Source organism: Pelophylax lessonae, assembly GCF_965119305.1.
Source record: "Pelophylax lessonae genome assembly, chromosome: 5".
Lineage (NCBI taxonomy): Eukaryota > Metazoa > Chordata > Amphibia > Anura > Ranidae > Pelophylax > Pelophylax lessonae.
Genome location: NC_138772.1, coordinates 65,099,727 through 65,116,603, shown reverse-complemented (window position 1 = coordinate 65,116,603; position 16,877 = coordinate 65,099,727). Strand labels below are relative to the sequence as shown.

Here is a 16,877-nt window from a genome sequence, read left to right as displayed (position 1 = left end):
TATGGTCTTCTCCTTCATCCCTAAAACTGGCCATACACGTTATAATCTGATGGTACAATCCCAATTTCTTTAGGATAATCTACACCTACGTAGTACATGGGCTTACCTCAATAATTCATACAGTCAGTATCCAACCAGGTAAGCCCTTGAATTACATAACTGTTATTGGATCCAACCCTTACCATATACATTAGTTTTATGGTGGCCATACATGCTTCAATTTTAGCATCCGCTTGATGTGTGATTTGATGAAAAGGATCAAATCTGCAAACAATTGAATAGCCATAACTTCCCTTACAATCGATTCAGACTCAATTTGCATTCGATCAAACTGAGTCAATGAATAGCCATAACTCCCCTTCCAATCGAATTCAGACTCATTTTGCATTGGATCAAACGGAGTCAATGGTCCAGGGTGGAAAATGATCAACTGTTTTGCAATGCTTGGCAGTGCTCTACCAGATTAGGAGTTTACAAGGTGGAAACAGAGATTGGTCATTTATGATTGTAACCTACAATCATATGTTATTTATCCATCTAAATCGACTTGCCCACTTGTACCATATGGATTGAATGGGTTGCTGACAATAGATTGATTATTCCTATTAGAAGAGATTGTCTGGAAAAGAAATTGATAATTTATTAAAAGCGCGTATGGCCACCTTTAGGCTTTGTTCACATGTTCAGTAGAGTCTACTGCCCCTCTGAAAAGCGATCTGTGGTGGATTGCTTTTCAGAATCAGCTGACATGCTGAACCCTGGCCCCTATAAAGTAGTGGAATTTGCTTTGTTGGCGAGAAGACCCCCACGCCCGTGTGTGAAATTTGTTTCTCTTGGTTTTTATTGGCTAACCCCTACCAACTGCCATTCCCCTGTCCATTGAGAGTATCCTTGTCAGCCACTGAGGACAGGGGAAGGACAGTTGATGAGCTTATCCCTGAAGTCTGGCCCCGAGTGACATAGTGAAACTAGTTTCAGTGAGGCACACAAAGGAGGGTTTTCCAGCCTTTAAAGATAATGGACAGGTTCAGGTCCTCACTTTTTCTGTTGCACTTTGTCACGGTTTTAACTTTTAAAGGGTAAAATGGCTGACAGTTTAAGCAGTTTACAGACTAGTGACTGTATATGATATAATATAAATGTAGGACTGTTACAGGGCTAAAAGAGGTGATGGCAGTGCAATGACAAAGATTACATCATAGCTTTAGTATATAGTACAATTGGCAGTAGAATACTGGGTACATTTGAAGTCATTGGTGAATTCTGCGAATCCTGGAGCTGAGACCAAACTGGAACCTAAGACAAGAACAGATTGTTAGAAAACGGTCATCCACGAACCATAGAAACTCCTTATATCAGAAGATAGAAAATAATACAAAATAATTATTTTGATATAATGTTAATGTAGTATCCTCCAAGTTAGGTTGCTAGGAGTTTAGGCAATTTTTTTTTATTTAATTTTTTTGGCTTCTCTGTAATCAGTAAAGCAGTTATTGATTGCTTTGGGCTGTTCTGGATCTCACAGGCTGCGGGTTTGATTGCTCTCCCCTGCTTTCTAGAGGTTTCTGGAACATAGGAGCTTGAGTAAGGCAAATGAGCAACATAAATATGTATTGTGCTTCAGCCAATCCCTAGGGAGGTGTGCCCAGTAGGTGGCAGGGGAGGCATATATGGTCTGAGCTGTAGAACAGCAGGGTCTTCTTCCTGTTGGAGGGATTACACTCATCTGGAAGGGGGTGTCTACCCCCTGCAGCTTTTCCACTGACTCAAGCTGTTGTTCATCAAGGTCCCAGCTGTGGCATAGCTGGGGGGCCTACTTCTAAAAAATATATTTTTTTAAGCTAACCAAGGGAACCCTCATCCAAAGACCTGGTCTGGAGAGCTCACTGACGAGTACCTGGTGTAGTTAAAGAGAGTCTGTCTGTCCTGTGGCATTGTGAGCATTAACCTCTCCCTCAATGAAGAGTGTCCGGTGGATACTTGAAGGAGGCATCCGGTGATCCTGTGACATTGGGAGTACTGACCTAAGCTCAGGGTCCTAGTGAATGTGTACTGTTTTCCTTTGGATGGAAGAGCCAGTGGTAGCTCTAACTGGGATAGCTTTTAAAAAGGACTCAGTTCCCCCATCAGTGCTTGTTTCTCCATAGAGAATGTTCAGGGAGGATTAGCAAAGTGGAGTGTCCTGCTGCAAATATTCTGTAGATCTGGATTTTCCAATATCACCTTACATTCCATCCAAGTTCCTCAGCAATATAAATCCATAAAAGGCATCCCCTAGACTGATTACTGAGCCAAGAGTAAGGCTTCATATACACCCTGCCTACAGGCGTGGGAAAACGCCGCAATTTTACCACGGTTTTCCCATTTCGCGTTTTCCTGCGGTCAAAATGTTCCTATCCTGAACGCGATTCTTCTGCATTTAGGAAAAGGAGGTTGAACCTCACCAAACCACAGCAGCTCCTAAACTCTGCTTAAAGCCAATGGGGTTGATTTACTAAAGGGAAAAAAACTATGCACTTTGCAAAGTGCTGCTGCACTCTGCAAGAGAAGTTGCTCCAGAGCTTAGTAAATGAGCAGAAGCTCTGCTGACTTTCATCATCCAATCATGTGCAAGCAAAAATGCTGTTTTTTTTATTTTCCTTGCACGGGATTGGGTATTCTTTGCAAAGTGACGCTTTACCTCATTTACTAAGCTCTGGAGAAACTGCACAAGTACACAGTCCATTTCCCTTTAGTAAATCAACCCAGATACTTAAAGTGACACTAAACCAAATTCTTCAAAAATAATCCATACACATTCACTACTGAACCTGTATTTTTCATTAAACAGTTTCTTACTGTCGTTTCTGCCTCGGATTGTCCTATGAGGCTGCAGGACCCCCCGACCCTCTCTGTCTGGACAGTGCTGATTGGCCCTGTGCAGATAACATTCACTCTCCCAAGAAAAAAGAAAAACTCTTTAGCCATACACACCAAACTGAGCATGTGCAGCTTTTCCCCACCCCCAGCTCCGTACTATCAGGAAATGATTAGGGGACAATGGGAAAAGGGGAGGATCACAATGCAAAGGATTAATCCCTTAGGTTCCACAGTGAGTATAAAAAGGATGTTTTACTGCATATACAGACTGATTTTACTGTTGTGTGTTTAGTAACACTTTAACCACCTCCTGCACGTCGTATACTCAAATGACGGCGGGCGGGATCTCCTCTCATTCTGGGCCAACATCATATGACATTGCTTAGTCTCGCTGTGATCGCGCACTCGGGGGCGTATAGCAAGTTGATCGTGGTCGCGCCGATTTCCTGGGACACAGCGTGACCCCTATCTCAGTAAAGAGCCGACGACGCAGCTCTATACTCATGTGATCGGCTGTGTCCAATCACAGCCGGTCATATGTAAACACGAAAGTGCCGTTTATAGGCTCTCCTTACTTCACACTGACAGAGTGTAAGGTGAGCAGTATCTCCTTACAGGGGAGACCTGTACAGGTAATCACTGCTCTGCTCATAAGTGTCGCCCATAAGTGCCCATAAGTGCCCATTAGTGCCCATCAGTGCTGCTTCTCTGTGCTGTCTATTATTGCCCATAAGTGCCACCTATCAGTGCCCATTAGTGTTGCCTATCAGTGCCCATCAGTGTGGCATATTAGTGCCTCCTCATCAGTGTCGACTCATCAGTGTCCATAAGTGCCCCCTCATAAGTGCCCATCAGTGTAGCCTCTCAGTGGCCATCAGTGCCGCCTCATCAGTGCACACAAGGAGAAAAAATACCCAATTTCCAAAATTTCCTGACAGAAACTAGGAAAACATTTTTTAAAAATACATTTCGGTCTTCTTTTATTTAGCAAAAAAACAAAAACAAAAAATAACAGCAGTTATTAAGCCCCCGTTCACACTGGGGCGACCTGTCAGGCGACCTGGTCGCCTGACAGGTCGCCGTAGGTCGCCTGGCATAGAGAAGCTGTGGACCCGTTCTAATAGGAGCGACACAAGTCGCTCCGACTTAGAAAAAGGGTCCGGAGCTTCTTTGGGGCAACCTGGAGCGACCTGCATTGACTTCAATGTTATGAAGTCCGTGCCGGCCGCTCCGACCTGTGAGGTCGCCCCAGGAAGTCGGATCGCCCCAGTGTGAACGGGGCCTTAATGCCACCAAAAGAAATCTCTATTTGTGTGAAAAAATGTATAAAAATTGAATTGGGGTACAGTGTTGCATGACCTCGCAATTGTCATTCAAAGTGTGACAGCGCTGAAAGCTGAAAATTGGCCTGGGCAGAAAGGGGGTAAAGTGGTTAAGAATACATACTTGAATAGAATGTTTTTTTTTTTTTAAACCAGAGTTTGGTGCCATTTTAATGGTATTTATCATGAAAATAAATTGAATAGTAACTTGTTAAAGGATCCCCATTCACTGACTGTCTAAGTGAAATGGATGCAATCTTTGTAATAAAGCTTGCTGGATGCTTTTTAACAAATGGGTCACATTTCACTTAGGATGTACCAGATGTCAAATATTGAAGATCTCTTATGTTATAGGGAACATCTAGAAATAGTAATTGTTAATCTGAGCACTGCAGTATCGCAGTTGGCTTCCTGTGCCTAGCACAGCCTTTCTCAGGCCTTTTACCTTGGAGGAATCCTGGAAAATGTTTCTAGTCCTAAGGAACCTTCACTAAAATATATATCTACAGCTCACTGTACATTTACATGATCAGCAGCTTGTAGAGAGTTCTAAATAAGGAACGAGATTTACTCCCACCGCCCCCCTCCACTCTATATAACAAAATTATCTTCACAGATAATCCTAAAATTAAATGAATAATACACTGAAAATTGTAGTGACTAATTACTTTAGTGATTTATGTAGGCAAGAGATTAGTTTGCCAAAGTTCTATTCTCAAGGCACCCTTATCCACCACTGGAGGAACCTCAGGGTTTCACACAACTCTGGCAGAGAAAGGCTGCCCTAGTGCCACATAGCTGTGCATTTCCAGTGTGATCATCAGATTTGGAGTAGGATTTACTATTTTTTTTATTATACATATATTTATTATTGATGTAACTACTATGCTGCTGAATGCTCATCTTGCTGGAGAGGAAGCTGTACCTAAGGAACTCTACTGCAAGAATCTCCCGGCACCTGCTTCATTCATTCTGTGGATCTGTGCTTCCTCCACCCCTTTTGTTTGATCATAAACCCACTCGGCATTCAGATAACTGATCATTGGGGGGGGGGGGGGGCTTTATTATAAGGAAGCAAAGTCCTGTCTTTACCTAGAAGGCCACATCCACAAAGCATGGAACAAGTCCTGTTAAAGGAGAAGTTCAGCCAAAGCTTGTGAATCAAAGGAGTGCAGTTTGTTCTCGTGTGACGCATTTACAGCCTGATGTCACAGAGCCATTCCAGGTAGGAGAAAGATGGTCGGGATTCCACCCCTCCTTAGCTCTGTCCTCCAGTGATCTCAGGAGGGGCAGAGCAAACAGTGGTGATCCACAGTCATCACTCTCTGCTCAGGGAAGCCGGGAGAACTGATCATTTAGCCTCACAGATATGGCCTTCTACTTCTTAGGGTATGAAGGATCTTACCCTCAGCCAGGTTGTGGAGGTTGCAGTAGTTGATGCCATTGTCCAGCACAATATACCAGGGTTCTGATACAGAGAATGCCTGCGAAGTTAGACATTAAACATTGTTAGGTCTTTTATAATTCTTTACTTAAATTCTTTAATTCTCTAAATAAATGAAGTTATCACATTAGCAACCACATAGAATGAAGGAGTCTATGTAATCTATATCACTGTACTCTATTTCTGTAGACCATTTTTGTTCAAAAGAAAACCATCTGTGAGCTTCTCTTTTTTATCTTTGCTTTACATATTTTAACTTCTTCATGGCAAAGGTAAAGCAAATCTTAGCGCCTGAAAGCAGTTTTGCAGCTTTGACACGTGTTGGTAAAACTGTACATATCATCTCAACTACTTTGTGTATCCAGGCGGATTTTATCTTTTTTTTTTTTACAGGACAAATTGGGCTTTCATTTGGGCATAAATGGTAATGGATATCTCCTGATTTTTTATCAAGTTGGCTAAAAATATTTTAAAAAATGTAGTGCTACTTCCGCAGGGGCCGCTAAGTAGTGTATGTTCCTCTGTGCAACCTTGACCCTGTGAAGTTTCCAGCCCCTCTGACACTCTAGGTTCAGACATGATGTGTATACCTTTAAATAAGACACCGACACAATGCAAATAGACTTCAGCCTTTTTAGGTTTTACTTAATCAGGAAAAGGGAGGAAGTCTAATCCACATTTTCACAGATCTTACTGTGAAAAAGCCTTTCTGTATTTGGAGATTAAATCTCTTTTCCTCCAGACGTAAAGAGTGCCCCCTAGTCCTCTGTGATAACCTTAAGGAGAATAACTACACCAAGTTCACTATACGAACCACTAATGTATTTGTAAAAGTTGACCATATTCCCCATTAATCTCCTCTAGTCAAAAGAGAATAAATTCAGTTCAGCCAATCTTACGCCAATCCAGCTGAGCTCCTTTATGCCTCTTATCAGTTTCCTTTATTTCCTTTTTATGTATTTTGTTCTAATCTTTGTAACATTTAAATTATGGTGTTCCTTCATTACTCTTTGGATCTTTTAACAATGGTGGGGTGCTTCAATTTCTATTCTTGTTACATCACAATACAAGCCAGTAAGACCATGGAGATCCTCTGGGGTGTTGAAGCCTCCTGCCCGGGAACTTTAAAGTAGCAATACCATAAGATAACCTTACAGGTCCAGTGCTTTTTTCCCACTTTCCTCACCTAACCCTACCCTAGATCAAACCCTGGTAGCTAGTTTATCTTGACTGAAGCCCCGTACACACGTACCGATCGTCGGCCAAACGATCGGCCGTCTTTTGTCCGCGGGCTGTCTTGTCTGTTGAAAAGTGCAAAAGACTGCACACGAATTTTGTCGGCCAACAACAGCCGACTGCAGAAGTGATGTCATGTGATGGTTAACTTTCCTTGTCTTTTTTCTTTTCTGAGCATGCTCAGTCTTGCAAATCTGCTGTCTGTCGGCCGAAATCTGTACTGACTGGCGAACAATCGGCCGTTCTGGGGTCGGCATACAAAAATTTTAATGCTTGCACGACAGATTCTGTTCGGCCGAAAGTGCGCTGTCGGCTGTCGGAAGCATCATACTAACAAGCCGAAAATCGGCCGATCGGTCGTTGGCCGAATCTTTTCGGCCAACAATCTGCACGTGTGTACGGGCCTTAAGGCACCCCATATGTAATCCTCACCCTCATCATAACCTCTAACCAACCCAACCACTTTTACCCCAGCTACCTGCAAAATACCAAAACACCATTGTTGGAGTAAAATTGGCCGTAACGGCCCTTTATTAAACCAACAAAATATAACAAACATTCCTTAAAACAGGAACCAAAATAATAACACAACAACAAGAAACATAAGGTTGCCGATGTTTGGAGGCACCAAGTATCAATTATCCACTTTGTATCTGCGTAACTACTTACACGGTCCCCAGCCGCACCACACCGGCTCGGGGATGACCTCAACATTCTGAAGATACCTCACAATTTTAACCTACCAATTAACCCACCATTAGCTGGCATTCCACAGGTGACTCCATACCTTAGATGGGTCCCTAAACTGATAAGCACAGCAGGTTTTTTAAACACCTCCAAATACCCCAACCACCAAGTCATGAAGACCACTTACAGATGAACAAATCCAGTGCAGGAGCGGGCGGGTGGGAACGTTCTCCCCCCCCATGTGCTCCACCAGAAGTTGGGAAGATGTGCAATCTTCTTGAAGACCCCCCCCCCCCTTGCAGTCCCTCCTCCCTGCTGAAAGCCACCAATTGGGTATGTGACCAAAGAACTACCTGGTTAACCCTATCTCTCCCTGAGTACCCTGTCTACTCAGTCATGCTAGCCCTACGCTTCATTTATTTATTTTTTGCTTTGGGCTATACTTTTTGATTTTTATTTAAGGGCTCTTTCACACTATCCATCCGTCGGACGGACTCCGTTTATCTCAGAGGGGGATCGATCCGCCGATCCCCCACTGAGCAGGAGGATGACAGCTGTTCTCCACGCTGTGTGCGGAGACACAGCTGTTAGTTCCCCATACACCTCTATGGGGGAATCGGATGAGAACGGACCGTCGGTCCGATCCGCTGGACGGATGGAAAATAGGGTTTCCGTCCGTCCAGATTTGACGGATCAGATCGGATGTCAGCGGACATGTCTCCGCTGAAATCCGATGCCCCATAGGGATGCATGGGGGGACCGTTCAGATCCGCCAAAAAAACGGACAGGCGGATCTGAACGGTTCGCCTGTGTGAAAGGGGCCTAACACATTTCTTTTGTTTACATACTTCTCTAGCAAGAAGAAAAAATATACAATGTATAATTTTTCCCAATTCAAGAGCAGAAAGTATAGGGGTGGGAGCTGCAGTTACTGATCACCGTGATAGCCAATCACAAAGATCATGTGATTGCAAGCTGGTCCAACAGCTCTTGATTGTCAGTATTAGCTGCGGTCGCAGTTCGATCTCTGTCCTGGGAGGATGCTGTGCAGCGAGTTCCACAGGTACACACATAGGCGGCCCCATGGAAGAAGGCTCACTTCAGTGAAGCTGCATATTTGTATGTGCTTGGCAGGAAGGGGCTAAAGCAGACTCTGCTCAATCAATGTGCACCCAGTGGAACCCTTTGTGTCTGTGGGGTTATACTTCCTAAAGCAGTGTTGTACTGTACGTAGGTAGAGATGTACCGAACTGTTCGCCGGCGGACAGTTCCCGGCGAACTTCGCGTGTTCGCGTTCGCCTCGGCGGGCGAACATATGCGATGTTCGGTCCGCCTCCTATACATCATCATTGAGGCAAACTTTGACCCTGAACTTCACAGTTAGCAGACACATTCCAGGCCAATCAGCATGCCTCCCTCCCACACCCTCCCACCTCCTATAAATAAGCAAGGGCAGCATCCATCTTAGATCATTTCTGAAGCAGTGTGTTAGTGAGAGCAGGGAGAGTGCTGCTGATGCTGCTGCTGTTAATAGCTAGGGACAGTTGTTAGTCAGTGTTCCCGGTCTTGTTAGTCAGTGTTCTTGGTACACTCCTGCTGTAAGGACAGCACCCCAAAAAGCCCTTCCTAGGGCTGGTATTTGAGTTTTTTTTTTTGGATATATATATATCTATTGTCCCCAAAAAGCCCTGTTTAGGGCTGGTATTTGTGTAATTTTTTTTGTTCTGTGATATATATATATATATATATATATATATATATATATATATATATTGTCCCCAAAAGCCCTTTTTAGGGCTGGTATTTGAGTATTTTTTATATATATATATATATATATATATATATATATCTATTGTGCACTGCAGTTGCCTGCCCGCTGTGTGTGAGATGCCACAGACCCACCACAGACTGTATTGTGTGCACACCACACTCATTTCGGGTGGCACAGGCACAGTACCTTGCATTTTAAAAAATATTTTTTTTTTTCCTCTGTCATAATTGCAGTGAGTGCTGTGTCAGGTCCACAGAGTGTACTGTACCCACTGCAGTGCCCACCACTGATATATATACGGTGGCACAGTGTACTGTGCCCACTGCAGTGCCACTGCCCACCCACCACTGATATATACGGTGGCACAGCAGCTTGCAAATTAAAAAAATATATATTTTTTTTTATAATTGCAGTTGCCTGGGTGCCAGTGACTGTCAGGTCCACAGAGTGTACTGTGCCCACTGCAGTGCCACTGCCCACCCACCACTGATATATACGGTGGCAGGCATGACTTTTTTTGGATTAGTGTCTGGGGGGGTCTAAAAAGTGTACCTGTGATGTTTGAGCTCTGTAGCATGTCCAGAACCAGAAAAAAAAGATCATATAGGTGTAAAAGGGGTTCCCACCATCCCTGCTCTACTGAAAAATTATCTTTTTTTTCTGGTTCTGGACATGCTACAGAGCTGAAACTTCACAGGTACACTTTTTAGACCCACCAGACACTAAATCACACACAAAAAAAAAATGTTCTTAAAAATTGTCATTTTTGACAGAGTGCCAATTATTGAAAAAAAAAAAAAATTTCTTTGGATTTATTGTCTGGGGGGTCTAAAAGGTGTACATGTGAAGTTTCAGCTCTGTAACATGTCCAGAACCAGAAAAAAAAATTAGAATTAGGGTTAGGGTTAGGGTCAGGGCTAAGGTTAGGGTTATTTTTAGTGCTTAGGGTTAGAGGGTTAGGGTTAGAGGGTTAGGGTTAGAGGGGGAGGGGTAGGGGTAGGGTTACTAACTCTAACCCTAAGTATCTCACCGTAACCCTAACCCTATCCCCTAACATTAAACCTAATCCTAACCCTCTAACCATAACCCTAACCCTCTAACCTTAACCCTAACCCTCTAAGCCTAGCCATAAAAATAACCCTAACCCTAAACCTAACCATAATCCTAACCCTAATCCTAACCCTAACCCTAGCCCTAACCCTAACCCTAGCCCTAACCCTAACCCTAGCCCTAACCCTAATTCGTAATTTTTTCTGGTTCCGGACATGCTACAGAGCTGAAACTTCACAGATACACTTTTTAGACCCCCAGACGCTAAATCCAAAGAAATTTTTTTAATTTTTCCAATAATTGACTCTCTATCAAAAAGGACAATTTTTAAGAACTTTTTTTGTGCGATTTAGTGTCTGGGGGTCTAAAAAGTGTACCTGTGAAGTTTCAGCTCTGTAGCATGTCCAGAACCAGAAAAAAAATTAGAATTAGGGTTAGGGCTAGGGTTAGGGTCAGGGCTAAGGTTAGGGTTATTTTTAGTGCTTAGGGTTAGGGTTAGAGGGGTAGGGGTAGGGCTACTAACTCTAACCCTAAGTATCTCACCGTAACCCTAACCCTATCCCCTAGCACTAAACCTAACCCTCTAACCATAACCCTAACCCTCTAACCTTAACCCTAACCCTCTAAGCCTAGCCATAAAAATAACCCTAACCCTAACCCAAGCCCTAACCCTAACCCTAGCCCTAACCCTAGCCCTAGCCCTAGCCCTAACCCTAACCCTAATTCATAATTTTTTTCTGGTTCCGGACATGCTACAGAGCTGAAACTTCACAGGTACACTTTTTAGACCCCCCCAGACGCTAAATCCAAAGAAATGTTTTATTTTTTTTTTTTTTTTTCCAATAATTGGCTCTCTATCAAAAAATGACAATTTTTAAGAACTTTTTTTGTGTGATTCAGTGTCTGGGGGTCTAAAAAGTGTACCTGTGAAGCTTCAGCTCTGTAGCATGTCCAGAACCAGAAAAAAAATTAGAATTAGGGTTAGGGCTAGGGTTAGGGTTAGGGCTAGGGTTAGGGTTAGGGCTAGGGTTAGGGTTATTTTTAGTGCTTAGGGTTAGACGGTTAGGGTTAGAGGCGTAGGGGTAGGGTTACTAACTCTAACCCTAAGTATCTCACCGTAACCCTAACCCTAGCCCCTAACACTAAACCTAACCCTAACCCTTAAAGCCCAGTTCCTGTCCCATTTTGGTCAGTTCTGGTCTGTTTGCGGTTGTTTGCGGTGCGTTAAACGGGGAGTTTGGTCTGTCACTGTGAAGCGGGCGTAACCCTTACACTACCTGATCGATACAACATCATACCTGATCGTATACACACACTGGATGTTTTAAAGCACGTTATTCCAAACAATTTAGGAATGTTATGTGATTTATTCCCTTTATGGATTAAAACCCGACTCTGCGTCAACTACGTCATTTTCCATGGGAGTTTTGCCATGAATCCCCCTCCGGCATGCCACAGTCCAGGTGTTTGTCCCCTTGAAACAACTTTTCCATTACTATTGTGGCCAGAAAGAGTCCCTGTGGGTTTTAAAATTCGCCTGCCTATTGAAGTCTATGGCGGTTCGCCCGGTTCGCCGGTTCGCGAACATTTGCCGATGTTCGCGTTCGCCGTTCGCGAACATTAAATTTTATGTTCGCGACATCACTATAGGTAGCTCAGATTTACAATGAGGCAGAAGTTCTTATCTGTGTATTTATTTCAGGGCCACTGACTCAAAGCTTTGAAGTCAAAGGGTTAGCATGTCAGCCAAGCAACTAGCATTTTCAGAAAATGAAGACAGCCTCCGTAAGGCTGAACTCAAGCCCCACATCCCCCGATACAGTTTCCTGTTACAATAGTAGTTTAGCATTTGTTTAGTTAACTTAGAATATACAGTATTTCCTCCAAGGGAATAGGATGACTCTACAACTTTTGCATGTAATATTCTTTATTACATTCACAGATTGACATTAAATTAAATCAATGCATTAAAGTATTTAAAAACACACAATAAAAACGTGCAAGGTCCCTTCTGTGAATATAATAACCCGGTATCGATATTGAGGAACTGTGTTTTTTTTTCACCATGAAAATCATGCAAAGAACTTAAGCAAAAACCTGAATCATATATTGCAAAATAATCCACAGCTCCTCCAAGCACATAATAAAAACAGTACACTAAAGTCCATTTATAAAAAGCTTGATGTGTGAAAGGCTCAGAATTTGCACATCCATCACAAACAATTGGTTTATTGTGTGTAGAGCCCCCTGTGTATAGTAGGTACACTTAGATGGGCTCCTATTGTAGCCAGAGGAGCCAGGGTTAATTGGTTCTTGGGAGTTAGGTTCGCAGTGCTCCAAGGGCTGATTCTCTTTTGACTCCCCCTGGCTTCTTGAGCTTAGGAAAGTTCTGGGACTTGGAGGGCAGAGGAGCAGAGATAAGACCTGAATATTTACTATATAGGGTCTCTTCCAATCCCTGGGTAAGGACAGCCCAGAAGGTGGAGAGATAGCCCTTAAAGATTCTGAAACCTGGCCATGTGGCAGCAGAGTCCAGGGTCCTGTGGCCTGGGAGGCTCTGCCTTTGGGCAGGAGAAGCCAGAGAGAAAGAGAGAGAGAAAGCAATTGAGAAAGCCTCACACCCTTTCAGCCTTAGCAGGGCTTAGCTGGGTCACCCTTGGAGCAATTGGCACCTGTCCGCCAGGAGGCCTGTTTAGCAGTCACCACATGGGCTACAGGATCTTTCCAAGGGACTAAGTAGCTTAAATTCTACACCCCAGAGCCTATAGAGGAGAAGCAGCCAGGTGCAATACCCAGTTAGCTATCTACAGGGGACATCTTAGAGCCATTTAAGCCATCACAGCTATCATATAACTTGGCTTGGGGATTCTAGTGAGGAGCCAGGTGCTTTGGCATTACTCTGAGGAGGGAGAGTACCTGCAGTCAGAAGTTCATAATTGATCTTTTATCAGTTGGGCTGTACAGGTTGTCCAATGGGAGCACAGCCTTGTGATCTTTATGGAAGCCAAAGACAGTTTGTTGCATGTCCTCAAGTTATTTTACACTACATTTCTGAGCATCCCAGATCACCCTTTCCTCATCGAAGTTGATTCCCCTATTAAAAAAAAAAAAAAGAAAGCCCTTGGACCAGTTTCTGCCTACAGAGTGTATGCTGAAAATACTTGGTACCTGGCTGTGTATGCAAAGGGGGACGCAAAATCCAGCGGCCCCTAAGGGGGTAGCTCTACATGTGTAATATGTTTATTATCTATAATTGTCAGCTCCATCTACTGGCCATAAAGCAGTATTCTCATGAAATACCTCCATATTGTATTATGACCACTAGATGGAGCTGGTGATTGTAGGAAATAAACATATTACACACTTTATGACAAATATTCATGAAAGCTGTGGGAATGTATTAGGCATAGCAACATTTTAATAAACTGCCCCTTTTGTGCAGTTCTGTTATTACATGGGGGGCAGCTTAATGCACTAAAATCACATTAAATCTTTGCAACTGAAAAAACAACAACATCAACAGTGTCTACATTCCCTTCCAGCTTTTTTCAACATTTTCTGTTGTCTGAAATAAACCACGGGCATTAAGATACATACCGACACCTTGCAGGATTGGATTGCAGCAATAGGCCTCAACTTAAACGTCAGGTCATCCACATAATCGTGTATCAAGTTCCTGTGCTTTGCCACAATATAATGTTCATTGGCTGACTGGAGCTAATAAAACAAAAATGACCTTCATGAGAAAATAATATTGATATGTTATATACTGGATCTTAGGTATAAAATTAGCTTAACCCCCCCCTCCCCCCCCCCCCGAGTGCTGGCGCCTCCTGGTCCTTTAAGTGGTTTTAGATGCTGGGAGGTGGTAGCTGGCATTTCAGTCATGTAACCGCCATGATTGGCTGTCACAGTGGTCACATGATTGGAAAGCATGCGGGTTGTGCGCTCTTGGCACAGCATTGTTTACATTATGGAACGCATGTACAGTATCTCACAAAAGTGAGTACACCCCTCACATTTTTGTAAATATTTTATTATATCTTTTCTTGTGACAACACTGAAGAAATTACACTTTGCTACAATGTAAAGTAGTGAGTGTACAGCTTGTATAACAGTGTAAATTTGCTGTCCCTTCAAAATAACTCAACACACAGTCATTAATGTCTAAACCGCTGGCAACAAAAGTGAGTACACCCCTAAATGAAAATGTGAAAAATCTGGCCCAATTAGCCATTTTTCCTCCTCGGTGTCATGTGACTTGTTAGTGTTACAAGGTCTCAGGCGTGAATGGGGAGCAGGAGTGTTAAATTTGGTGTTATCGCTCTCGCTCTCTCATACTGGTCACTGGAAGTTCAACATGGCACCTCATGGCAAAGAACTCTCTTAGGATCTGAAATAAAGATGGCCCAGGCTATAAGAAGATTGCCAAGACCCTGAAACTGAGCTGCAGCACGGTGGCCAAGACCATACAGCGGTTCACCAGGACAGGTTCCACTCAGAACAGGCCTCGTCATGGTCGACCAAAGAGGTTGAGTGCACGTGCTCAACATCATATCCGGAGGTTGTCTTTGGGAAATAGACGTATGAGTGCTGCCAGCATTGTTGGATAGACATTATTACTGGCTCTCTGTGCTTCTCTACACAATGCAAGCAGACAATGACTGTATGGGAGGGGTGGAAGGGTGCTGATAGCTTCTGAGAAATGTCACATCACATTGTCGCAGTAATCCACTCAAGAGCCCTCAGTTCTGATGCAAGCAGTGGGCTGGCTCTTGGGAGGAGTTATGCAAATATCAAACAAATACATTAGGAGGAGTTATGCAAATATCAAAAAGTCTTGATGGGTGGATGTCAGTCTGGAGACCACCCTAGGTAACGCCCACATGGGTCGCTGAGCCTCCATTAATTGAAAGGACTGAAATCAAAAGGGGGCTCAGGGACAGTAACACTGGAGGAAAGACCAGATGATACTGGATGTCCTCTAGCCAGGAAATGAGATGGGCTCTGTGCAGACATGGGAGTAAGTCACACATGTGCAAGTCACAAGCAAGTCTCAAGTCTTAGGCTGGCCATACACTATACAATTTTCTTATTCAATTTCCTTTAGATTTACCTTAAACTATGTAGTGCAAGGGCCTGCCTGATTGCATACAAATTGAAAGTTTGTAGGTTTGACCCTATATTACATGGTTTTGGTAAATCTAAAGGAAAGTTGCACAAGAAAATTGTATAGTGTATGGCCAGCCTTAACCTTCAAGTCTCAAGCAAGTCCCAAGTTACTGTGGCGAAAAGCAAGCAAGTCAAGTCGAGTCCCTGCTAGAAGTCAAGCAAGTCAAGCCATTTATATTGGTCAAGTCACAAATCAAGTCAAAATACTGATCTACCCCAATTTTCTCATTTAAACCAGTTAAAAGTCAGTGGTCAGGAAAGGTTTTGTTTTATTTTCAACATTAACAAAACTGCTTAGTGCTTTTTCTTGGCATATTAAAGAAACACTTTGAATGCCCAAACAGCTCAAAATCCTTCTTCTGGTCATGTTTCAACACCACAGTCACTAAAAACATGTTAAGCATTTGCATTGTTAAACAGCCAGTGTCCTAAAAATCAGAACACACTGAGGTGTTTTAAGTGACTGTGGTGTCAGAAACATAACAGGCACATGCATTTTGCTTTAACACATCTTGAGAAAATGCAAATATTTAATAACTTAAAAAAGTAAAGTCATTTCGAGTCATATGTCTCAAGCCAAAGTCAAGTCTCAAGTCATGAATACCAAGTCATAGTCAAGTCGAGTCTTTTAGTCATTTTAGTCAAGCAAGTCTCAAGTCCTCAAACTGGTGACTTAAGTCAAGTCATGTGACTCAAGTCCCCCACCTCTGGCTCTGTGTGACTTGCTGTCGCTTCTAATGCACACTGTGAGAAGTTTATAGTGTGAAGTGAAATCAGAGTAAGCAACTCCAGTACAGGACAGGAGTCTGTACAACTTTAGAAGACCCTATCACAATCTAGGCAATTCTACCTGGGCATACAATGAATAACTATGAGGTGGTATCAAAAAGCTTTGAGACTGGTTTTGTAACATGCCAACAGATGGCAACACAAGGTTTCACCCACAGTCACAGGCCTTCAAAAGTCAGTGTGCCAAAACACATCGTCCTGTGTACATCGGGAGTTGTGCAACTGGTGCTATTCTGACTACGTCTGCTATGTCATCATGGACAGCAATGACGACAACAACGGCGATGCTGCAATGAGTCGTTCAAGGTGTTTTGAGTGGCACACACACTTCAAGAGCCGAAGAACATCACTGGAAGACGACGAGAGATCAAGAAGACCTTCAACGAGCTCAACCCCCAAAAATGTCGAAATCATTCGGCAACTTGTGCATAATGATCGTTGGATAATAATCACGTGTGCCACTGAAAACACCTCGAATCACTCATTGAAGCATCACCGTAAACTTGCTGTATCATGTCATATGTCTCTGTGGCAGATTTGCCCAGTT

The 16,877-nt window shown here is 43.2% G+C and overlaps 1 protein-coding gene across 1 annotated transcript in view; it reads right to left on the bottom strand.

Annotated features, from left to right (window-relative positions):
- Nucleotides 1-826: 826 nt before the first annotated feature.
- LOC309557181 (uncharacterized protein) overlaps nt 827-16,877 on the bottom strand; it is a 32,775-nt gene continuing 16,724 nt past the window's right edge. Inside the window, exons 3-5 of the mRNA XM_082259840.1 lie at nt 13,967-14,086; nt 5,587-5,665; nt 827-1,296 (exon numbers count right to left, since the gene is read on the bottom strand). Of these exons, the coding sequence (XP_082115966.1) occupies nt 1,205-1,296; nt 5,587-5,665; nt 13,967-14,086 (291 nt within the window). The 3' untranslated portion in view covers nt 827-1,204. The remainder of the gene's footprint in view (nt 1,297-5,586; nt 5,666-13,966; nt 14,087-16,877) is intronic.